Here is a 26,911-nt window from a genome sequence, read left to right as displayed (position 1 = left end):
CCTCATCATTGTCCTCCTATTTTCTTTTCTTTTCTACTGTCCAGTTGTTTCATCGCTTATCTGCTCCTTCTGCTTATTGCTTTAAAATATTTCATCATAAACATTGGAAGGAAATAACCATGACATGGTAAGAAATGTTTGATTTTTAGAAAAAACGTAACCCCAACCCTAACCGCCACTGGGGCGTATAAGCAGGTTGAACAATAACGTACAAATGAGGTTGTATAAATACGAATTGGCCACCAACAGTTTTGAGTAATACAGAACAGAGTCATCAGAATCTTCTGTCCTATTTAGTTCAATTAAAGCACATGAAATTAATCTAAAAAGTATTTTATAATATTCCAGTTCTCTGCTCTATGTTTCATGTATTGCACTCTATGTGTGTTGCGAATGGGAAGCTTGTGTTATATGTTGTGTGATCTGCCCAGAAAACACAGATGTATCATGGTGTTTATTCACCTACCTGACACCTGTCCATCACCCTAAAACACAGACACAGCAAGAGAGCGCAGCAGCTTGAGGTGAGACTTTCTCTTTCTAATTTGAATCAAAAGGTAAAATTAGACATAGCCTATACTTATAAGAGCTTTGAGAGGTGGTAACATCCAAAACTCAACCATGAAGATGACAAAAGATGTCACAAATTACAGATAAAAGTTCAAATATCAGTATACTAAAAAATAATTATGATACAAGTGGTGAAAATGAAAACAAAATGATAATTATTACTTATCATTGTTTACTTTTACTGGTTAGTTTGAAATACTTACTGTATGTTGTGTACTTATAAAAAAAAAAAACATAATTCGATTCAAATTTATGACACAAACAGGGTGTCCAAACTTTTTTATTCTTTATAAGGTTACCATAATTCTTCTTCAATTTCTTATAAATGTAATGCCCATTTGTTTATTCCTTCCCAAAAGGAGATATTTCTCTGTGCCCTCTCTTGATCTTGACTGTCTCCCATCAGTGAAAGCTAAAATCCATCATGAAGGACTGCTGGACTCACACCTGAAGACCAACCTCCAAGACCAAGCCTTTCCTGTGTCCAAGCGGACTGACGCCTCTAACACTGGAAGCAGCGCACTACCTGGTGCGCATGACCGCTGGGACACCTGCCCTGTCCTACATTGTACATCTGGGCTCAAACAGACTCCTACAGAGGACCTATCCATTCCTGAATCTTGACTCACGGCAGAGAGCCATTCAGAGTTTTCTTAGGCAAAACTGATTATAATAAATTCAAAGACATCAAACATGTTTGATATTTTGAGCCTATTTTAGACAACTTTTAATTTGCCAGGCTACTCCAAAGAGTTTGTGTTTCGGAACTAAAACTGATAGTGTGGGAGTGTGACCCTCTCTCGTTTAGTGAATGATGCCTGGAGTTTGAAAATTAGCCTATGTTTGTCGTGTAATGTAGCCATGACAGATAGATTTATGCTATAATATCCCTACCCATCTGATACAATCAGAAATAAAGTCATTCTGGCATCCCAAAGAATACAGTGTAGTCCATAGAGTAGCCTACATAGTGGAGTGGTGTGGTTTTCTTTCCGTTTCCTACGGATTCCCTAAAGAGACACGGTGAAGGCGAAAAATGAGATGGAGGAAATATTATTATGAAAAACTGCGTTTGCTCGCAAAGAGCTCAAAATGTTTTGCGAGCGAAAGCAAAGTTTCTCGGGAGGACGCAAAGGTTTTGCGAGCGAACGCAAAGTATTTAGACTACTTATTTTTCCTCCCATTTCATTTTTTCTACAATCATGTTCCTTTAGAGACTCCGTAGTTCCCCTCTCCCTTCACTCGAAAACGAAACTTAACCAGAGAGCGCTTTGTGAAACTGAAACTTAGAACTTATATAGCATAGGCTACTGTAAATTTGCCAGTGGTCCTGTAAGAGCCTGAGAGCTAAACATCGACGAACTGCTGGAGGACAATATTTGCTGAAATCATTTTAACATTTAAAAGAACGTTTTTTGCCCCCCTACTTTCATTTTACCACTGGACAAAGATCTAGGGCGGTAAGTCTGTGCAGTTGTCTTTTCATGTTTCATGTTGTCTTTTGATGTTTTAAGTAGACAAAATACAAAACGTTTCGTAAAGTAATTTTTCTACAAAGGATTTGCTACCTGATGAAAATGATATCTCAATTCTGTATAGGCCTACTCATTCTCATAACCACACAAAAACAACTGGATTAAAAAGGAACATAAAGCTAAAGGATGATTACTTCTTTCTAAATAGTAAAAGTGCCTGCAGTGCAATTTTGAAATGGACCTCCGTGTTTGTACACCGCTCGCTGAAACAAAACTTTTTAAATTGCATCATAATCTAAGGTGATAAATGAGAGGGGAGATTTAGGTAAAACATTCAGCTATGATCACTCCAGGGTTCTAAAAGACCCCTCCACTTTTTGATCACTGTTTATGTTGTGATATGGCTGTACATTGCTCCTCATAAATGACTGTATATGTGATGACAGTGTGGATCACCCCAGTGAATTGTTTGGTCTGCTAGAGAAATCTCTCCACCTTCTCAATGGACACCCCATTGTAAGTACAGTCTGAAAATTGATGATCTGCAAGAGGAAGTTAAACATTAATGCATATAAATGTGTTTATAACAATTATTTATGTTTTTATTTTTCAAAGATGTTACCCCAGTTTTCAACCTGACACGGAGAAAATAATGTCTGTGATGTATGATCTTAAGGAAAAGAACTTTTCAGACAACACCCTTTTCTCCAACTTGGACTTTGCTGAGAGATTCTTCCGAGACCACCCTCTAAAAAATCATTTAAAATTGTTGGTTAAAGGAAACTACTCTTGTGTACAAATTGGTCAGAGTAACGGGACGCTTTTTACTGTAACATCAGAAAACAACCAAGCCTGTGTCCATGTCTGTATCCACAACATATATCACAACGAAGTCCAAAAGTATTCCATTAATGCCGGTCACTTTTTTAACCACTCTTGCCAAAATGAGTTTAAGTCCTGTTTTACAAAGGCTCAAGAAGCTGTTAATAAGGGTCTGCCAAGACTACACATTAAATGCAACAGGTTCTCAATCACCTACACCTCAAAATCTAGCGATCCAGGCACAACTGTGGAAACAAAGTGTCATTTAAAGCTTGAGAGCCTCACTGCTGAGGGTCTTCTGAACAAAAAAGTCTGGCTGCAGAAAGAGAAGCCCACATGTCACGGTTTGATAGCATGTCTAGACTATCTCATAAAGCAATACCTTACCACAAACTATTCTCTAGGGTCCAGCTATAGATTTGTCATACATGCAGACAAAGAAATAATCAAAATCACTTCAGGAGAAGATGTTAGCAGCAAGTATGTATTGCTACATGATAATGATGAGGGGGTCTCAATGTTTCCTCCAAAACTGTACTAGAAGCTATGACAGCACTCCAGAATACTGCAACATATTTTGTTTAAAAGACTTGATTTAAGTAATTCATCATACCCACATAATCACATATATTTATGACTAAACTGTAAGTTAGTTGAACATATTAGCCCTCAAGTAATACATCATACAATGCCATTACCTCTCGAGTGAGTACAGTATATGCAATATATTTTATTTTATGCTTCTTTTTTATTTGTGACAAGCTAATTTTTAATATATCTACATTTGCATGTTTTCCTACTTCATCTGTGTTTATTGACAGAAAAATGTAGTAGATTCTATTATTTTGTATACTCCGATTATTACCAATCATTAATATAACAATGTGTAAATAAACAGCTTTGAAGTTCTTTATCCTGCATGTAGGCCTACAGTAGTTTGCCTTCAATTGTATTAAGTGATTTACTGTATACAGCAATGTACAACAAAAAAAGTACAGAATAATCGTTTTAGGAGTTGTGATAAATTTAAAGCATAATAAAACAGTATAAAATATTTCAGCAGTGTATGCTTGAATGATTAATTGTGTGGATGAATAAATGTTCCCTATCTTTCAGCACTAAAACACATCTCAATTCTCAGTTAAAAATACCAGTTGAGTTATGAATTATTTACCTGACATCCGTCAGCTGCTCTTTCATCTCTAGTATTGCTGTTAAAAGAAAGAGTGAAACATCCAGTAAGACACAAAACATTATATTCAGTTACTTATGATAAATCACACCACACCAGTCTGCAGGGGAAAAAAGAACATTTAAATGCCACATCTGCGAACACAAGATTGCACTTCAGCGCATCTAAAAACACACACACTACCTCTCCTTAACCACAACATAAACTTGCTCCAGAAGGAATGACATCATTCTGTTTCATAAGGGTTGTGAATACAATATAATTGTTTCCAGTTTTTCTCTCTCACACATAATTACAGCAGTAGATTGTACAGTTACATGAGGCCTTGTATTGAAGGGTGATTTGCACTAACTTTTAAAATGTCTTAGGTAAAACTTGTTTACAGTCTATGGTTAAAACATGCTTTTTCTTTTCTTTGTGTAGCTCTGATAGTAACATGACGCCCCCTGCTGTCATGGAGGAAAACTGCGATAAAAAACTCTTTTTTTTTTTTTCAAATAAGACCACAATAATCCCCCAAATACATTCCATGTCTTAACAATGTCCCAAACCATACAATCAAATATTTCAATATATTATGTCATAACCCATACTTTTAAATGTCGACATTTTTATTTTAGAGAAAATTTTGAGTCAAACATGTTTACTGAGAAAAAAAAGTTCGGAGAGAATTCAATTATGTTTCCTCTGAGCAATTACATTTTCCTTGTTGGAGAAATTGATTGGATACAAATGATGTAGCCTAGTTATAGAGAAAGAGAGATCAGATTTATTACAAACCATAATTCACTGTGTTTGTGTGAGGCCGGGCAGATATATGAGGGGTTTTTTTCAGCTGGCATGTGTCCATAGAAATCATTAAAGCTTTCATACGTCAAAGAATTTTATAACAGGTCCTCTGAGGACAAATAGTTTGTGTGTGTGTGTGTGTGTGTGTGTGTGTGTGTGTGTGTGTGTGTGTGTGTGTGTGTGTGTGTGTGGTAAGTGAAAACAGGCTGGCTGTCCAAAACGAGCAAAGAGACAAAGACAGACAGACCGTGTGTGTGTGTGTGTGTGTGTGTGTGTGTGTGTGTGTGTGTGTGTGTGTGTGTGTGTGTGTGTGTGTGTGTGTGTGGTAAGTGAAAACAGGCTGGCTGTCCGCTGGAGCTCAGTCAAAGCTGTGGAAGAGATAGACATCTTCAGTCAATTACACATGCTTTTGTATAGCATTTGATCGATATACCATGTTTGTGCAGTCATCAAATGCAGGAAACCCATTTGTGAGATTGTGTGCATTTGCTTTTATTTTTTCCCCTCTCACAGACATTGCATTGTAGCACTGACCGAATCTGACAGAATGAGAGTTTGAAACTGTCCACAGGCCACCAATCTATTTAAAACAACACTATGTCACTGTAATGTTGATTAATTAGACAGTGAAAACTTTTTTCACCCTTATGTCCGAATTTACAGTACACATACAAGAATAGACTAAAAGTACCTGGATGACCTACTTCTTCCAGCGAGATTCTGAAGTGTGCATATGATGAACACTTTACTATCCCATGAGGCCAATGGAGATGATTTATGAATGGCAGTAAAGCGGGTAGGTCACATGATAATGACAACATGGCGAATGTAGTGCGTTCAGATTACATTCTACTACTACACACATTCATACTATATAGAACATACATTTTTTAGCAGTAGTGGAGTAATTACTTGTTCAAAATAAGTGCATAGCCTACTCAAGAGAGTATGTGATTTCAGACGCAGCCCAAGTGCGCCACAAACTACAGGACAGTCTGCAGGACAGTGGCCCTCCAGGAGCAGGATTGGACACCCCTGGGAGGTTCAACATGGTTTGAAACATCAACGTTCTCATTGCATGTGACCTACAGCATCAGTTGTGCTGCTTCACTTCCATTCACAAATCCTCTCCCGTGGCCTCATGGGATAGTAAAGTGTCCATCGAATGCACACTTCTGAATCTGGCCGGAAGTACAGTATTTGTTCATCAGGCACTTTTCACTCACTGTTATGAATACTATGAATTCGCACATATACTCAACTCACATTACTACTATAAGTAGGCAATTTCAGACGCAGCATGCGCATAATTTGTACATTTTCAGTCTGCACACAATCATTGCACTATTTATACTACAAAATGGCATAGACAGCGGTGTCTAATCCTGCTCCTGGAGGGCCACTGTCCTGCAGAACTCCACAGTTCAGTTCACACACAAACAATCCTGCTGCGTAAAGCTGGTCATTATTGTGAACAATCAGCCTCACTGGACATGTTTATGCAATCAAAACGTTAAATAGAAAAACAGACCTTTTTTGCCTTCATAAAACTGGTCTGTGTTTGATTGAAGTGCAACAGTCCATAGAGACTGAGAACAGCCCTCTCCATAGCAACAAAAGCAAGAATCATGGGATTTCCCTTCTAATTCAATGAGGGCCATTCACTCAACCTGGATGACAGACACAGAAACAAAATGGTGTGTATAAAGTTACCAAGAATAAAGGCATTCGCCATGAGTAAGTGTTTTCCCACAGAAATGTGGAGGGGACCTTCTGAGGTTTTGTGTGTCTCGCACGGCACATAAAGAGCTCATGCAGCGTCCTGAGCGATGAAGTAAGTCCTTTGGCAAGGCCATTAGTAATTGAAAACAGTTCTTGTTCTGTGTTCTGTTTGATGAACGCATACATTTGTACACACTCTTGACTCATTTGTAAATGTACTGTTTATATACAGTAGGGTTAGGTTTAGTGGTGTAGAGAATGGAAAAAATACCTAAAATAAAATTTGTTTACAATGTTGATAACAAACAGATACAGTTCTTGAGCAGCAAACAGCCTATTAGAAGGATCATGTGACACTGAAGACTGAATGACTGCTACAAATTCAGCTTCGTCGTCACAGGAATAAATGACATTTGACAAGATATTAAAACAGAAAACAGTTAGTTTGAACTGTATTAATATATCACAATATATATTTCGATATACTATTTTTTTTTTTACAGTATTTTTCATCAAAAGAGACTTCTTTCAAAAACTGTAGTATCTTTAAAATAAAACCACACATTGATATCTGTAGGCTAAATGTTGTTGAAAAACATTTGTTTTTATTTGTCACAGACATAACAGTTTCCTCAAGACAATGTGACACGACATGAAAGAACACGAGACACACAGCTTAGCACAGCGGCGAAGCTCTCACACTAGGGGTTGTAGTATCAGATCTTATGCGTCCTACAGTATATGCCACTGTTAATGTAACACGGGAAACTCATAGTATAGGGAACACAAGAGAACATTTTAACTTGTAAATGCCCTAGATATATCCAGAGATTAAACTAAATAGAAATCTCTAGCAATAATAGAGTAATAGTTTCAACATTAAGTTAGTAATGTGGGTCGCTCTACCAATATGCTGACTACTCTCAATTGTTGTATAATATGTTTCACAATTTTAAAATAACAGCCACTTTAGACATTGCACACCATTTACACACAAATATATGGGACATGTAGAGACCTGAACAAAGAAGACATTTAGACATACCTTAGAGATAATTATAAAAACAGCAGTACTAATAAAATTACATTTCTGAAAGCTGGAGGTAAATTTATGTCATTTGTGCGAGAAAAATCTTTGTAGTCTATATAATACAATCTTATATAGAATAGAATATATATTCTCTTCTCTGTGCGTATTTCTAACCTGTAAGAGCGCAACTCATAATTGCGCTATTAATTCAGTTTTACATTTCCCTTGTCATTAATTACCATTCATTAGCATTTTTCTTTTTGATGTCCAGCATGTACTCATTAGAAGCAGAAGCATCCCATCTGTTTTGATTTCTCACCACTGTTTCTTTGTGATGGAAGTCAATCCATAATGCCACTGATATCTCCCTATTCCTCCGAAAACACAAGTATGGCTTTTTAAATAACTAGGTCTAAGGCACACAGTAGCTCCTCCCCCTGTAACAGGTGCTGCCGTCCAGTCACAGGCACATTTACCTCACAGTCGTAACGGGTGAGCTGGGGGAGGGGCATAGTTATGGCTCCACCCTCTGATGATCTGCTCAACAATCTGCTCGCAACATCTGGGGGGAAAAAAACAGATAGAGAAAGAGCAATAATATGAAAAACAACTGGTCTCTCAATATTCTCAAGGATTTCACACGCTGACATGCTGTCTCCATGGTGACATACCAGATGGCAGCAACAGTATCGTGGCATGACGAATCCCTTCTGATGATGAAGCGTCTGATTTTCTGGCCTTTTTCTCAGGAAAATCAGTCACTAACTGCAACACAGACCCCTGGGAGAAATCACACATCAACAGTCACTCGTAAACTCTTTTTATATGAATAAAAATAACCATCAATTATATAATTTTTTATAATATTATTAATAATTGTTGACAATTCCATGAAGTGATTGACCACTCAGAATCAAGTATGACAGAGAGATGTGCAATAATACACGTTAAGGCTCGCAACATACCAGTCTTATTGCTTCAGACAGAGGCATGGTCTCAAGTTTCCTCTTGAGCAGCTTCGGGTTGGTCTGACATTTAGAAGAAATATCATTGTCTGGAATAATTGCTCTAGAGTTACAGAAGGAAACAGGAAGAGAGAAAGAACGGCAACAAAAAAATTGATTGTTCTTGGATAACTGTATTTATTTGTTCATCTGTTAAGAGTTTATTTGCAGCACAGATCTGATACACAAAGCATGTCTCTCTGAGGATGCTGTCTCACCTGTTGTTGTCCTGCTCTGTGGTTCCAGTGTTCTGCTGAACGGTGTCACAGGACATCAAGTCTGTAGGGGCTGCTGGGAGAGCAGGGGCAGTTTGCGTGCTGCTGGAGGGGGTCAGTTCAAGCGCTGAACCTGGGCTGGAACACATCGACTCGGCTGGAGAAACAGTCCGCAGCTGGAAATCATCATCCATGGGAATGTATGGAGCTAACATCTCCAGATCCAAACCAACTCCCTATAATAATCATAACCATCAGCACATTAAAACACGTACCCCCGGTTTCACAGACAAGGCCTAAGCCTAGTCCTAGACTAAAATTGATGTTTTAACTGAAAGCATCTTAAAATATGTGAGTGCCATTGTTCTGCCTCAAGATGCACACCAGTAATGTTTCTTTTCTAAGGCACGTTTATAAAAGATACTTAAATGCCCTAATTGAACTAAGGTCTAATCCTGACTTGCACTAATGGTGCACTATCTATGTTTTTTATGTAGTGTTGCTTGATATGGCCGTCGTCTTGGTCTTTTATTATCATCTGTGTGGATGCAGTCCACAGATCTACTGTACCTGTGTACTAAAGGGTGTCTTGGACTCCATATCCATGGAAAATAGTCTCTCCACGCGATCCGGTTTTAGCTGGTCATTTAATTCTGAATCCACGGGGAGATCAACCTGAACATAAACAAACAACCAATTCATGTCACATGTCACAAATATATATTTTTTCTTGAAGAGTAAACTAGAAAATGACATATAAAGGACTAAAAGTGTGAAAGGTATGAGAGGTACTGTAAAACGGTGACTAGACTCCACCTGGGAACTGGAAGAATCTGAAGATTGTGGGAAGGGGAAGTCGTCAGGTTGTAGATGGGCTGTGGGGGAATCATCCTCATTTAGGGAGGAACAGGGAGGAGAGAGGGGTGAGAGGGGTAGCAGGACACTTGAACAGGGCAACATGACATCGTTGTAGAGAGGAATGTCTGTCAGCACAGAGATCGCAGAGTCTGCAAGAAATTAACATAAGGACTTTAAAAAACAACAACATATTTTCTGTAAATAAATGGTCACAATATAAATAGAATTCATATATAAATATGAATGTTTAGTTATTTTTTTATGGACTGTGATTAATAGGATTACATAACAAGAGTCATACGATGTCATATATAAGGATGACATGTATAGTATGAAATATTTTTCATCAAAATCAAATTTTTTCTCTAGATGTCCAACGTCATGGATGCAGCCAGCTTTATTAATGATGAAGTTTTGTGAGGTAACAGCAATGCAGCATATGATTGTTTAAATTCAATTATTGTATACTACTGCATGACATATACTTGAAGTAAAAAAGGTAGCAGATTATTTAAGTAGTAGGCACTAGGCATAATAGAATATATACTGCACAATATGCTAGTATTCCATTCAAACATAGCCAATTTGATGCTATCAGATCTACAGTATTTTCAGAGATCACAACAACCAAATGAAAGATACACAGTATTTACTACAGAATAAATTGTGTGAATGACCATGAAACGTCTAGAACGGACGGTCTCATGTCAGAACAACTAAAACAGATTATTTTTATTATACTAAAACGTTTATTTTCATGCAAATTTTGGGGGTATAGCTTCAAAATGCTGGATCCAAAGGCCAAGAAGCGCATAAATGAAAACATTTTTTTAACATAAGATAAGAAGATATGCGCATAAACTGCAACGGAAACACATTTACCGAATAAATCCATCAGTACGCAACAAAACCTCTCTCCTGACTTTGCCTCAACAGAGGATGTAATTGGATAACTGGACTAATCATAAGACCAATTTCATTGCACAGCATCTCAAATGTTGGTTTGGTTATTCTTAAATGCCTGAGCCAAAGTCTGTCATCAAAATGATTGGGTATAATTTCCTCTTAGAACGGTCTCACACAGCTGCATTCCCAAACACCAGTAATCTGCCTTTAGAAACGGTGCTTTATTCATAAAAGTTTTATGCAATATTCCAATTTTGCACATAAGTTAAATGTACAGCTTTGGATGTAGAGTTCAGACCTGTGCTAGTGATATCCAGTGTGAGGACGGGGTCTACAGTCAGTGCCGCTGGCTCCCCCTTCAGGCTGTCATTGAACTCCTCTTCCACAGACTCCTCTTCCTTTTCATCCCTCTGTTTTCCCTCCTCTTTCAACTCAGCCATGGTCACATCAGCCCCAAGGAACTCCTCCTGGTTTTCTTCCTGTTCTCGTTTTATTTTGGTGCTGTTGGTTTGCTGAAGGGACAGGATTTGTTTGGGCTGTTCAATGCCACTGCAAAGGATGAACGGATAAAAATAATGTCACACATACAAACACAAGGACACATTGCACGTACTAACTGCACATATTCAGGCAGCCAGATACACATTTAAACAGACACACATTTAAACGCACACTAAGACTAGTGTGTGAAGTCCCACCTGAGGATGTAGTTGACGCAGACCACACACTGTGGCTGGGAGTTTTTACTGTTATAGATCACAGTGGCCTGAGTCTCTGCCCAAACAAATCCTCCTGCTTTAGCCAGCAGCCGGTACTGTCCGGTACACACTTGTCCCTTTACAAACACTGCAGAGAGAGACATATAAAGCATTATGGTATATCTTAATTTAGATCTGCATAAGTGAACAGCATTTAAGTGACCATACGCTTGTGGTGTGTTTTGGTCATATGGCCAGAATCCAGAGCGTGATAGTATTCATACACAGAATGCTGCAACAGATCCACTGGAGCAAAACCCAACAGCTCTGTGATCCTGCAAACACACACAAACACACAGGTTGCATGCCGCTCAGTGACATTTCAGCTGTCACAAGTCACCACTAGATGGCGAAGAAACCCAGGCCATAAATCTGGACCTTTAGTCAACAGACTCTCTCTGCATCAGTAACTGCATACTTCCCTACTAATGTCTCAATACCCAGAAGTCCTGAAATCGAGGGCAAAAATACCCAGATGACATACTTATAGATTCTGATAATAGCTTTAGTTTTGTTGCCCTAGTGTGTGAAGGAATTTGAATGTCTTTGAATGCATTTTGAAAACTTGCTCCATATATTGAACATACTTGCACAATTATATGTACAAAACTCAGTACACTAGCAACCAAACAAAAAGTCGGCTATTTATGGTTTTGTGAAAACTTTTTAATACCCCTCCTAAAGAATTTATGAGTCCTTTCATATGTCCGGTTTAAATGTATATTGCCCTAAAGCCACCAGGGTGGCGGTGGTGCCGGGCTCAAGCCCGTCATTGCTGCTTGCAGCTATATTTTTTATTCTTTCTAGTTAAAAATAATGACATTATTTACAATTATTATGTTATGTCAGTTCTTAACATTTTTCAAAAGTTTATACATCTGACATTATTATAATAATGCATAGAAAAAAAGATATTCGGGGTCAGTAAAATTGTTTAAGTCTTTTGTGCTCACTAATTCTGTCAGTTACGATCCTTCCGAAATCATTCTAATATGCTGATTTGGTTCTCAAGAAACATTTCTTATTGTTGTCTATGTTAAAAATGTTGTGCTGTTTAATATTTTGTGGAAACCATTTTTTCGAGATTTTTTGATAAATAGAAAGCTCAAAAGAATGAATTTGAAATAAAAAAAAGTTAGAAACCCCAAATCTATGCAATGAACTTCAGTAATTTTAAGTATGACTTAAGTGCCCAATAGTCTACATTTCCCTATAATAAATCATGCTCAGATGTTAGAGTCAGATGTTGCTTCTGTCAGCACAAAAGCATTTCTGTGCTGAGCAGGACAGGTGTTATTGTACAACACTCAGAGGAGCTGAGACTTTACCTCTCATCGCAGTAGGTGAAGCGCATATCTAAAGTGTGGCGGCTGAGGAACGTTCTAGAATCCAGAGGAGCCTCAATGTTTGCCGGGTGGGGAATAGACTCACAGATGAGCACCAGGTACGTTGAACACGCATTTTTTTCCTTCTCGACACCATCTGCTGTGCGGATATGGCCCGAACACCGCAGCACCTGTCAGAGAGAGAGGCTGATAGGGATAAATATGTATCCAGATTCATTGTATAGATGCTTTCAGACTAACCCTGCTGTCACAGGGTCAAAAGTGAAGCACAAGTAGGGGGTGGTACCTTCCAGGAGGCAGATTTGACATTGACAGTACGCCCTCTGCTGGTCAGTGTACATTTCATCCTCAATAGAAAACTTGTATTTGTGTGAAACTCCTTTGCTTTCTTACACAGACCTGAAGGGGGGAAAGGGAGAGAGATGCGTGAAAGTGATCACTATTGTGATAGAGAGAGAGAGAGAGAGAGAGAGAGAGAGAGAGAGAGAGAGAGAGAGAGAGAGAGAGAGAGAGAGAGAGAGAGAGAGAGAGTATTACCATTTCTGTGTGCCAGCATTTCTCTGAGCTCCTCGTGATCACATGGATGAGTAAAGTCAAGCACACTGTGTCCAGTAAGGTCAATCTACAGGGGTAAGAAGTGGTTTAGTATACACAATTCATCATTCACGTTTCTAAGGCCTGGCTACACATTCATAGCCCAGTTTAGAGATTCAGTTTAACATCAGTCATACATCTGTATGAATTTAGAGATTCAGTCATACATCAGTATGATATTACAATGAATGGTGGGTTATGACAATGTACAGTTGATAACAAATACTAGAATGATAACCAATCTATTATGCATTAATTTCTCACCAAAAGTAATTAAAGAAATATTAATACTTTATTAAGTATGTACACATTAATTATGTTTAAAAGATTTCTAAATAAATGCTTTTCTTTGAACCCTCTATTCATCAAAGAATCCTGAAAAATAAAGTATACATTATTGATTAATGAAGCCTTGGAAAGCATAAGAGACTTCGTTTTATTTTTTTTATCTTATTTTGAAAATAGAAGTGTGTAATTTTTGCATCACTAGCAGCATCAAATGTAACCGCAATTAGTTTGTTTACATGAAAAATATAAATTTTGCAATTCTGTTTTGTGCCACTAATAGTGCACACACTTCACCTTTAAGCATTGATAAGTATCAAACTGAATCAAATAATTACCACATTTCAGATGTCACTCATAACAACTGTTAACGATATCGATCGGTAACATTCATAACAAAATCTAATTGTCAGTTAAAATGTTGAAACTAGAAAAAAAGACTTCTAATGTGAGTCACACATGCGTGTGTACTCAAGCCAAGATGTTCTGAAATACACCTAAAATCACCTGAGGTAGGCCTAGACACTTGCTGACGTTCTCTGACAGGTAGACGATGTCACCATCAGCAGAAAGGACCATGAGAAACCCATCCAGAGCTTTCAGATATGAACTGTTCCACTGAGAGTCCAGTTCAGTCTCCACATCCAGTATATCTAAAGAGAGACAGAGATGAACGCGTGCAGACGAATTCACTGCATGATCTCACCGAACATGTGTCCTCTCTCACCTGTGTTCAGCAGCTTACGCAGGCGCAGGTGACTGAGTGCGAGTCTCATGACTGATGCTTTATCCAGGTTAGACGTGATGCTGTGGGGGAAGGGCAGTTCTTTGGCCAGTTCATAAAACACCTCTGATTCTTTTCCTCTCCGACAACGTGCTGCATCTCGGGATTTCTCCTTCCTTCGCTCTGAGCTCACCCTATCACAAACACACACATACGTATAAATCATATCAGAGGGGCATGTGCTGTCAATGCTTTCCCCTGTGTGCTGTCAAACTGTCAAAAACATACATCATATAGCTTTAAAATACACACCAGCTGCAAACATTAAGAAAATGTGCAGTCGGGTATGAGAAATTACTAAGGGTTCTGCAAAAAATGTAGACTGCAGGATATGATGTCACACTAATGAATAAAAAATTAATAAACATACAAATGATAATGTATGTAGCTGTATTGTGTAGTGTTGTGTAATTTTGTGTATTGTGTGGGGTCAGGCAGTTCTTCTGAACTGAGGGCAGTTGCTTTATTAACAGACTCGATGGAGACATGGCAGGTAAAACCTATTTCACACACACACACACACACACACACACACACACACACACACACACACAGAAAGATCCTACTGTACAGTTACAGACATTATGTTTGCCATGAGCTGTCCTCAGGGCAAATATGGAAAACCCAGAGCTCATAAAACATCCGTGGACAAGACTATTCAGAGATGTCAACAGTGTTTAATTCATTTTGATTGATTTATATTTCCTCTTGGTCTGTATCTCTCTCAAGATTTACTTACAGTAATGAGAAACCTTAGTATTAATTGTCAAAGCAGTCAACATTACACATTTATGTATATTTTTAAGTTGGTAAAGTTAATGTTTTGATGCATTTGTCAAGAGGGAATGTCACATTCAGTTTGGTGCCAACATCACATGCTTGCAGATAGGATAATAATCTCTTTATCTGGGTCCTGGGTTGGATTAACTAGGATACACTGTAGGGGGAGAGTGGGATATAATGTGTCAGTGGGCACAATTCCGCCAATATATATTTGCCATATATTGCCTTGTGCTTATATCCATAATTTACAGTTGGCTGTGACTGAGAGGTGAACTCCTCTAAAACTGTTTCTGCGGTCAATTTTCTATATGGCAGTAATATTTTTCTGTCACTAAAATGTTTACAATTATCTAGATCTAAAAAGTGGTGGGGATTTTCTGCAGGTAAATCGTTACGCCTGTAGGTGGCGACAAATGACTGAGTTTATGTTAATGAGTGAGTCACTGACTCATTCCTTAAACCAATTCATTCAGAATGGACACAAGTGACCGGCTATTAATGGTGTAAACTTGGAAAAAAAACTCGTTGGGTTTATCAATCAAGAATTTTAGATTTTATGCAACTAAAATATTCCTTAAAAAATACTTTCCTTTCTGTAGCAGCTATTCTGCATTATAACTCTTAATTTAAGGACAAAAATGTAAAGATAGGTATTATTTCCGTTTATTTAAATAGGGACAGATACAATAACATAGATAAACTTAACAGTCATCCGATGTATGTATCAGTGTTTTTAGCTAAAGCTAATTCTCGACACTTGTGCCAAGTGCTTTTTGATAAAAATACAGTTTAACAATATTAAAAACAAATGAGATACGATGTAAGAAAATAAAAAAAGACAAAAAGCAAACAGACAGGGCAAAGTGTAAAGACTAAATATGAGTACAGTATTGTTCCTGAATTAACCACGATTTGGTGGGGTTTTTTTTTTAAGGTGGCTAATATCGGGATACACTTCAAATGGTCTGGCAGAGAATTCCATAATTTTGTTCCTTTTACTGGTGTGTGTGTGTGTGTGTGTGTGTGTGTGTGTGTGTGTGTGTGTGTGTGTGTGTGTGTGTGTGTGTGTGTGTGTGTGTGTGTGTGTGTGTGTGTGTACCCTACCTACATTATGGAGGACCAAATTTCCCAACAAAGATGGCAATATCCTAAATCCTTGTCGGGACATGTTTTGGTCCCCATGAAAACAGCTTATAAAGCATACTGAGTGTTTTGAAAGTGTAAGAAATGCAGGGGATGTAGAGGAAAGAATATACAGTTTATACAGTACATAATTTATTATGTCTAATAATGTATAATCAAATCATTATGTCTACGGAATGTCCCCATAAATAATGAAAACCTGTGTGTGTGTGTGTGTGTGTGTGTGAGTGTGTGTGTGTGTGTGTGTGTGTGTGTGTGTGTGTGTGTGTGTGTGTGTGTGTGTGCGTGCGTGTGTGCGTGCGTGCGTGCGTGCGTGCGTGCGTGCGTGCGTGCGTGCGTGCGTGTTATTTTCTGTCTTGCTCTTGGGCCCCTCATGAGACAAGGTATGAATACATTAAAGGATGTAACATGCACATACAAACATACACTCTTGAACTTTGAGTCTCTACACTGATACAGTGCCGTTAGAGCGTCTGGATGCTGGCCAGCCAATTGCCTTAAAAGCGAATGCTATAGAAACCACCAAGTCATCTCACCCCTCTTCCTGTCTGTTTCTCTGAATCACTCCACCTGTTTGAGCATTATCTGCACACGCGGTTTCAGGTACAACAGAACAGTGAAGAAAGAAAAAGGACATTAGTGATGTACCAACACACACACACAAGCTTTCAGTCGCCCCACTGGCCATTTCCCATTCAATATGTAATTTAAAAATATACACTGAAGCAAATGGGAATTCGTAAGGTCTTATTATGTGTATGTACTTGAGATGGACATGTTTAGCCCACAAAATTGAAGGCCTAATACTACATTTCTATTATTAGCATCTAAGTAACCTTCAAACCACAATGACCTTGACTACACGGTAGCCATGCCTCATAGCAACATTATGCAGGATCCTGGTTTAGGTTTGTGTGTGGGATCTTTTCAACCTCAGTTAGTGGTCAATAATAGAGTTTTTTTTTTATCAGATCATATCGGAATGTACCAATAATGGATGGAAACAATATAAAATAATGTGTAAGAGGTGGTCAACAACGCAAGGTGTGGAGAATGTTGTCAAGGCTGGATCTGGCACACTAGAGGGTTTTCCCCTTTGCCTGGCAAGAGATGACATTGTCTGTGATGTGGACAGTCATTTTCACAGTATGCAAGTGCTAAATACAGGCAGTCAATAGGCCTACTATACAATATTCAGTACAAGTGCATGCTTTGGATTCTGTGTTCTCCATTTTTTTGTTTTTGTTGATGTAGTCTCTAATGAATGATCTGTAGTGTTGATAATATTGACTAACTGTGTGTATGATTGAGGCAATTGTTTGATTTTGCCAGAATAGTCAGAGATTCTCTGAATGTAGTTTGAAGATTTGGTTTTGCGTTTAAGGTTTTGAAAAAGTGGGTGATGGTTTTGAGAAATGTATTTCGGCAATTTCGAAAAAATGCGTATTTACCGTTTTTAACTCATTTTAAAACACCAATTTAATAAACCTAAAGGGGACCTATTATGCCCTGTAATACAAGATGTAATATAAGTCTCAGGTGTCCCCAGAATGTGTCTGTGAAGTTTCAGCTCAAAATACCCCACAGATAATTTATTATACCATGTTGTAAATGCATATTATCTGCAAGCGTTTTAAAGCCATATCAGTATAAACTTCTGATATATGCTTTTCTGAGCACATACATCCGAAGCTGGATGTCAAACGGCACGTCCCGTGAGTATTAAACTAAGTTCTCTTTTACGGGTTATTAAGCTGTCAAATGCATACAAGGTTACGCCAAAAACACACAAAGATCACAAACAGTCGGTTTTGTCTGTAAAAGTAAACAGCAGGTAAAGGAATTGCATGTGTATATTAGATCTGTGCATGAAAGTGAACGCAGCATAATATCCAGTACCAGTACTATATATGCTGTTAATATGAATCAAACAACAACAAAAAAAACAGAAAATCACTCACTGCTCTTGATTGAATACCTTTAGAAACATTTCTTACTTGCATGCTGGAGTTAAAAGCTTTGGCGAGGAGATAAACATGGCGGACTGTGTAAAGCTCACTCAGGGCGGGGTCTATGCTAATAGGGCGGAGTCCGTCAGTCATGGGCGGGGCCTGTGAAATGTCACGTCACATTGCATAGAAACTGCAAATGGCTTATTCTGAGAGGCTGCTTATGATTTATGGGGATTTATAAAAGCAGTGGGTGGATTTGTACTGTTTTGGGTGGTTGTGTACACAGCAGACACACATTAATTTTCAAACATCACGTAAAAGTGAATTTTGCATAAAAGGTCCCTGTTAACCTTTAATACGGTAAATCTCAAAACGAATATCAATGTTTTTTTATTATAATGTGGGTATGCATTAAACAGTTGATTTTAGTTTTAGGGTTTTATTTTTTATTCAGACAAAATAAAGACATTTTAATATTGACAATTTATATCGTTATCAGGAAAAATGTTAAATTGACTGTTTATTTCAAATCAGTGCAACCCTACCTAGTGTTCATCATTGAAAGAGCAACTGTGGACACCTTTTTCATGATCTGTCATGATCTTTAAATTAAATCCTGAAAGGTTCTGCATACAGCTGAAAATTTTAGTCTCAATCTATTGTAGAATATATTGCATAGATCTGTAGGAGGTTAAGTTACAATACAGTTGTTCTGTAGGATGTCACATACGAGCTAACCACAAACCCCTGGTGAGAGAACATTATACTGTAACATCAAAGAGCACTATGTAGTATAATCGACGAGTCAACCAAAAAGGTCCACAAGGGATCTTACAAAACCATTCAAGTTATAATACAATAAGGTTCAGTTAGTTAACATTAGTTAATAGTTAATGCATTAGCTGAATTATTTAAACTTGAATGGCTGAAAATATGAAATTGAAATGCTAACAATATTAGTATATGTAGAAATTAACCAAAATCAATAAATGCTATAAAAGTATTGTATCTTGTTACCTTATGCGGTAACCTCATGTTACTGAACTGACACTTATTGTAAAGTGTAACCATATGAACAGCTTTGAGCCAGACTGTACTAAAATTGTGTATCCAATATACCAAAAAAAGGCAGTTATGCTGATACAATATTTTAGAAGTGGTCTCAGATGTGCTGAGCCAGACAGACGGAGCCTTTAGCATGATCACAGCCCCCTCTGTGAGACGCTCTGTGCCCTCAGCATGTTTTAATAATAATGATCCAATAAGCTTTCCGTCAGTCAACCAGCACTGTTTTTCCTCCCTTTGACCAGTACAAACTGCTTCCTGCAGGGGACTACATGATTCATTATTTATAACCCACACACATAAGGCACACTTACTATGGTCTAAATATTTCAGCAAGGACAGTGCACACACATTCTTACAGGAAAACATCTCTGCTTAATGCATCTCCACTACATTTGTAACCTTGACCATAAGTATAAACAAGGTTAATGGGTATACCCAGAATTAATGTTTACGCTGTGCTTGATACTCTCTTTCTGAACTTCAAACCAGCACAAGCAGAAACACTCACAGTGTGTGCGAGAAAGTTGTGTGTTTAACAGGACATGATATAGGATCATGTCAGCTTTTCAATCGAATCTAGGTTAATGCCATTATCCTGTCGTATAAAGCTTGGCGTCCTGTGGATATGTTATTATACATTATACACATCCAGTAAACAAACACTAAAATTGCCCTGCATTAACCACAGGCCTGTACATGAAATCCATAATAAAAGAGGGGCAATGATAGAACCCATGACGAGACGTCGAGCAGAACATTATTCAAGCAAAGGTCAACATTCTTCATCAGCTATCTGATAAATTAAGTCTCTTCTATTTACGAGTTCTGTTTCTAAGAGGACGAACGGCTGGTTTGATAAGTGCAGAAGCAGCCTAACCTTTCTCAGCTTCATTTTACACCCCTGCGAATGACAGCACCGACAGGCCACAAGCTGATAGCACACAGGGGACCTTTACAATAGAGCCAAGAGGAGAGGTGTCAGCTGATCCAGAGCAAAACACAAGCGCTACGACAGAGGGCTTTCGGAGAGCAAAAGATCTCATTTTCATGTGTTTGCATTACATTGTAGACAGTCATTTCAGCTGGAAAGACTGCCTTGTGCTACTTAACATATACACTTGTAATTCAATGTTTAATGTAATTTAAGTATCATAAACACTTATATTAACAATAACATGTACATTCTAATGTACTGTAAAGTGCGTTGCATGTCACTACCTAAAAAGCTAAACTCACCCAATTGAAAATAGCGTGTAAGAAATGTTCTGCATACAGCTGAGTAAAGAAATGTTCTTAATTTCAAATGCTGGCTCTTGAATAGATTTAAGCACTTAGCCAAGCACTCTTTAATTAAACGGCACTAGGCCGTTTCTTTCAGCACTGATTTTAAAGGAAGAGATGATCAATCAAACCCACTATATGTTATGTTCAACGTGTTCAGAATTCAGATATCCTTCAGCACTGTGCACGTGCAGTAAAACCTAATAGAAATGACAGACAAATTCAAACTCAGATCTCTTTGAAAGGACCAAAATGTAAATCGAGTGAAAAGGATCTCAGTTCTCTAGCCTTGAGAGTATAATTCTATATCTTTTCAGTGTCAGTGATGGGAAGTCGGTTCATTTCAAAAATGGTTTCAGTCAGCAATTCTTTAAAGTAATAATACTGTGATTATGTCACTGCTTGGTACCTAGTAGTCTCAGCCTCAGAAGTCATGCCCACGAATCGTTGGTTAAACGTCGGAAATATATCAGGATTTTTGAAGTTGTCATCTGGTTGAATTCTACAGGATTTCCAGGAGACGTATGCGTTACGTTCTTTTACGTTTTGGCTGGAAACAAGGCTTTCATGACGCCAAACCCCCTTATGGAAGAAGCAAGCAGTTGTGTTTACAGCTGTGGCAATGAGCGCTTATCAGGATCGCCTAAACGTTACATTTTCTCGCCCCTACACATGGCGCATCTGGGCGTTCCTTGGCCAATGAAAGCTGCTATGGAGTCCAGACCTTCTGCCGTCAGTCTGAAGATCTAGCTATGCGAGCCCACGGCAGTGTTCGAAATCGCCCCCTATACCCTCATTAACTATTCCCTACATTACTCCACTAATGAAGTTACGAGTGAGTGATTTCAGACACTAAGTGCGCTGAAAGCAGCTCCAGTAGTAATGTATCTTAAACCCCATAATGGAAATTAGCATGTTTAAAGCTGAATTAAACAATTTAATAATCAATTAAAAAGGAATTTATAACTATGATATTATACCGTAGCCACATTGGACCAGCGGTTTGGAAAATGATTCAGCTGCGGGCACCATCTTCTGGTGAGACACGGGAATTAAATTGGCGCAACACGTTGGCACGACCGCCATCTTGCAACAGTCAGCATGTCATCACTCACAGTAAGAATCAATGATGTCACAACATTGCCCAGCCTCTGGTTGTGAAACCGCCAAGATTAAAATTCCCAAAGAAATGGGATAACCTTTCACAGACGAGAATGTGTTCGTTTGTGTTTTTCTATGTATTAACTCCATATTACATGTTTTACTATGGTATTTTTTATGTTTTTACTTTTACAATGGTAACTTTTTAATGTCTTGTTAGCTGACGCCTTCGTCTTGTTGTTTTGTGTTAGTTTAGCAAAATCATCTGCGGAAGTCTATTTCATATAAAGATATTCATATGCGTCTAACTATGGTTGCAGACCCTCAGTCAACTTGCTCTCGAATGTTCTTTGACCGTTCCAATATTACATATATTGGCCCATTGAAACAGCTTCTAATGAGTAATCTATGTACACCTATGGTTGAGCGTACATCGATTGTGCATTCGTTATTGCGGTGCATTGTGGGATTGAATGAGTGCACTTGATAACATCCATTGGTTTCGGACACCACTACAAATGGCTATCTACTCTATCCTATTTAAGGGTATAGGGATGTAGATTTCAGACACAGGTCCCTAGACATCCGCAAAACATGGCCTTAAATGTTCTTGTAAAAAAAAATATTGCAGGCTATGCGCTATTTATTTATGTTTCCCAGTTCAGTTTGTTGAAGCAGTGATTCGGTAAAAAAAAGAAAAAAAAAGTAATTTACAACCTAATAATTACTAAGGGCTATTGACTCGTATGTGTGTTAAAGAGTCATACAGTCAAGTCATAATTTATGTAGGCTACTTTACATTTTATTTTGAACATTAAGGTATTTGACTAAAGTATAAGATTAAAGGCAACTTGTTGGACCATAATCCTATCTCTGTTCTATTATTGGTTGTTTTAGTTCACTCATCGCTTACTCGAATCAGACAAGTTGCTTCGGTTAATCTTCAGTGAGACAGAATTCTTGAATCGACAACTGCTCAGTCCAATTCGTGAACGAATCGTTTAGACCAGCTTGGTGAACCGGTTCAACCGATTCATTGAAAAAAAATGAATTAAACGATTCATCCACTAAACGAACGAACCTCGCGAGCGCAAATCAGTTGTGATTGAGAGTGTCCGCTTTTCTAAAGCAATGCTGTTTTTTCTATAACTGGTTTGAGTTTGTTTAAAGCAAAAAATCTTGCAAATCCTGCAAATGTGTGGAAAAAATACTCTCGTCACAGTTTCATTCATACAGGGGTATAAATGTTACAACAGGTTATCTGTGGACAATTACTGAAAAAGACTACTGATACCAACCACAAACAACGGACAAAGCAGAATTTAAAATCAACAACATTAATGCCAAAACAAGCTCATATTTAAACACAGAAATTGGTGCTTGCTTACCTTTTTTTTCCAGGTGCGACTGAATCCATGCTCAAACGGGACTCACACAAAACCTTCGCTAAATCTCTTGTTCGCTCAAATAATGCCCAGTCCCGAGTGTGCTATACAGTAAGCCCTGCAAGAGTTCCAGTGTTCGGGTGATAAAGTTGAATTAAGTTGAAGTGATGCTTTGCCTTTTCCCCTCTCGCTTTCTCCGCATCTGCCTGACGGTTCGCGTGGGCGCGCAGTCACATGCCTCATAGTCGGGAGCGCGCTGTGGTGCTCCAGTGAGGATATTTTTGGAACGAACGAGAACCTTCCAATGGCCATTATACGCTCATGTAGAAGCTGACCCGCGCTCGCTGCTGTTGGATAATTGGATATTCAGCTTTCATGAGGTCAAGTGTGAGGGTTTCCATCCAACAAATAGCCTACATCAAGAACGACTCTTACAACATTTTTGCCTAAACTAATAGGAGAACATCAGTTATGGGGGTTGGTTTACCACTAGCTACTGCATTTCATTAATAGGCTTACGGTTTAGAATCAGATTCAGTCCCTTTCGCATTATTTGGCGTTTTGTTCAATCTTTTTGATGGCAGAGGTGGCTAGCAAGTGGCCACCATTTCAGTAACGAGGTTTTCAAACTCGGGTGCAGGGACCACAAGGGAATGCTAGGGGTACCATGGAAAAGTTTAGAGAAAAACTGATATAAATATAGGCTTTATATAGGAACTATTTCATGAGGTGCTGACTTCATATGAATTTGTACAATTTGATTCGTACGGAAACATACATAGCCTATATCAAATTGGTGAATATATCTAGGCCTATAGGCATTCAATGTAGCCTAAATTGTGTATTTGAACAATGAACTATAGATGCCTTTCAAATTTCGAGGATGGTCATATTTGAGGGTCTATGAGTACTTTGGTTGACACTTACATTTTTTTTGCAATGGAACACAGTTTGCTATACAACTGAACTGACTATTTTCATAAATGTATTAATGACATGCATTTATAAAAGGTCCCTTTCTTTTCCCATATTGAAAGAGGCATGTCAACCAACATTTTCCAGCCCCTGCAAATTCTGGAAGGATGTTTTTTTTCCCCAGATTCCAGGCCTGTGACCACGACGAGACGTGCAGACCAGCATATACCCTTGTGTCTCATCCTTTTCCACTGGAAACATTCAGAACATTTCCCTGACACAGGCCCTAACCCTTGTGTGGACTCTGATTTCCTCTATAGCAATCATTTAGACTTGACTATTTAAACATCTCTTCAGAATATTTGAAGGATATATTAAACCTATCCAAACTGATCTAAAACGTATGTTGGTTCTTACAGAAACATAGCCTACCATTTTTAGAAAAAAGGTCCTAAACTTAAACATCAGTGGGCATAACAGGATTGTATGAAAATGTATACAAATGAGATCATATGGAATTATGACTAATTCGCTAAAATGGAAAATAGTTATAAAAATCCAGTGAGAGTGTGTTGACCTTTCTCACTGTAATGTTTTGAAAATCACAATTACATATCGTGCACGAAATTCAAGGAACTTCAGGTTTGGAGCGAGTTTACTATTTGAATTCAGGGGATATTGAAGCGAGAGCAAACAACAGGGATAAAATAGTCCACGGCCATGCTCCATCTCCACTATGTCCTTGAGGGAAACATTTGCTCCGGTGTAGTTTCCGGCTCAGGGACTGCTCCTGCTAGGTTTATCATTGAGTTTGAATGAAAGGGTCTCTGCGAAATTACATTTTTGAATTTATTAGCATTGCCTCAGCTGGATTGCCGTAAAGAACTGTGATGTTTATATGAATGAGGAAAGCAGATAGACACGTGCCAACTCTAATCTGCAGTAATCTCCTTCATCCTCCTCTTCAGAGATGATCTCTCCATCCCTCAGCAGCGGCTGAATGGACGCAAGGGACTTTGAAGGGAGGGATCAGAAAAACATGCAAAGATCTTTTACGTTGCACTACATTGATGTAGAACAATGAACATCAAGCTATAAAAACGTGCACGTGTTATTGCCCTGTCAAGCTTCATTAGGCAATAAAGAGAAACATAAAAGATCTACTGTTTGCACACAATCGCCTCTTAAAGCACTGTGAGTGCAGCTTTGACACATCTGAAGATGCCTTGATGTCTTTTTTTACCCACAGGGACTCCTGACCTAATCGTTACACTCTTCATTTATCAAGAAAGAAATCAATAGAATAAACAAAATTGGTTCATGACGAGGTTTTGGAGCTGAAGTGGTGCTAAGACTGAAATGGATTTTATGCATCCAATAAAAGGGATACATACGAGCAGGAGAAAAATCAATAAAACGTAATTATGGGCCACTGGACCTGGGAATGGCTGGAAACTGATCTGTCACCAAGGCTTTTGAGAGACGCATTACAGAAAGCTAATTTTATAACAGCTGGAATGAGTTTAGATGCAAGTGGGGGGGACAGCAGTCTGTCGCCAATACACAAACTGACAATTAAATCAGGGCCGTACAGTTATCAGCTCGATCGATTTGTATATTGATTTGCAGAAACCAACGCGTTGCATGCATGTTTATAGCCTGTTTCTTAAGTAACTATATGCCAAGAATTGATATTTATATATATATATTATTTTTGAAATGATAAAGCCTATGAAATATCTAAATGAATGTTAGGGTAGGTAAGATTTTTTAATGGTTTTGAAAAGTCTCTTATGCTGCTTTTTTATCACCAATAGAGTAAAATAGTAATATTGTGAAATATTAATGTAATTTAAAATATTTGTATATACATTTTGAGATTAATTTTTTCCTGTGATGGCGAAGCTGAATTTTCAGCAGCCATTAGCCTTCAGTATCACATGATCCTTCATAAATCAATATGCTGATTTGGTGCTCAAGAAAAATTTCTTATTGTTATAAAAGTTTGGTTCCATTATTAAGAAATACAACCTAAGAAGAAACCCTAACATGTACCATATATTCGTCATTAAAAAAAAATTTATATACAAAATATGGCTGTCAGCATGGGCAATCAAGCAAGAGCCATTCAAAACCGGAGACAGTGTTACAGAAATTGCATTTCATAGTGCACCGATGGGAAAAAAGCAAATCATGCAGGAAACAAACAATCTTACAGCATGAATGGTCTGATGTGAAGAGATCAGCCATCAGCTTTACTGGAAAGGGAACCAATCACCAGCATTCACAATGAATGGGTCTACACAAAGGGCTACAGTACCAGAGATGTGTTTGGCAAAAAAATGGAGAGATGATGAAAGATGTATAAAAGATTGATATTAAGCAAGATACAAAGAATAATTGTGCTAACTTGCATTAAAGGATCAGTAAACTCCTGTGTGTAGGCCGTTATAAGAAGAGTCCTTCAAGCACCACAAGAGTGTCCTTGACCATATAAGGATTTCCGTGTCTGCCTACCCCCACATTGCCTGTAATTGACTGTAAATGGCTCTACGCACATAAGTCAGCGCTGTTTCTTGGTTTTCAGGGTTGTAGTCTCCCACAGGAAAGTGGGCTGCTGACGTTGATTCTCCAGGAAACCCTCTAGTGTAATTGGGGCTGGGCCAGACTTGTAAGGGCAAGTTGCTTAATGGGATCTCCCATGACATCTCCAATGTTTTTCTCACTCAAGATCAGAGATCTGTTGTTAATCTTTATTTGGCTCCATTCGCTAGCAAAACGGTGTAAGCATGATATGGCAAAAATCAACCGTTCTGTCTTATACAGTCACGGTGGTTTTTACTGAGGTAGTGGAACATAGAAAATGTTCAGGGAATACTCAATATACTCATTACTATTCTCATTAGGTTAATGTTTTCCTCATAGCTTGACTC

At 38.2% G+C, this 26,911-nt stretch overlaps 1 protein-coding gene and 1 long non-coding RNA gene across 2 annotated transcripts; one reads left to right on the top strand and one right to left on the bottom strand.

The window, feature by feature from the left end:
- Positions 1-1,513: 1,513 nt before the first annotated feature.
- LOC307010372 lies at positions 1,514-4,010 on the top strand. Its single transcript, XR_013800178.1, has 3 exons — positions 1,514-2,030; positions 2,492-2,561; positions 2,661-4,010. It is a non-coding gene; the product is annotated as an uncharacterized lncRNA (long non-coding RNA).
- A 3,129-nt stretch (positions 4,011-7,139) lies between these two features.
- On the bottom strand, positions 7,140-23,321 carry hif1aa (hypoxia inducible factor 1 subunit alpha a). The gene is made up of 15 exons (XM_079635171.1): positions 23,067-23,321; positions 14,294-14,484; positions 14,074-14,219; positions 13,225-13,309; positions 12,974-13,086; positions 12,670-12,857; positions 11,510-11,616; positions 11,282-11,429; positions 10,882-11,132; positions 9,636-9,826; positions 9,390-9,494; positions 8,823-9,055; positions 8,566-8,668; positions 8,272-8,380; positions 7,140-8,162 (listed from the first exon to the last, which is right to left on the bottom strand). The coding sequence occupies exons 1-15, from the start codon at positions 23,093-23,095 to the stop codon at positions 7,999-8,001; spliced, it is 2,163 nt and encodes a 720-aa protein (XP_079491297.1). The 5' UTR covers positions 23,096-23,321; the 3' UTR covers positions 7,140-7,998.
- Positions 23,322-26,911: the final 3,590 nt, after the last annotated feature.

The sequence above is a fragment of the Phoxinus phoxinus genome, assembly GCF_949152265.1.
Source record: "Phoxinus phoxinus genome assembly, chromosome: 14".
NCBI classification, from domain to species: domain Eukaryota; kingdom Metazoa; phylum Chordata; class Actinopteri; order Cypriniformes; family Leuciscidae; genus Phoxinus; species Phoxinus phoxinus.
This window is presented reverse-complemented; position numbering and strand designations above follow the sequence as displayed.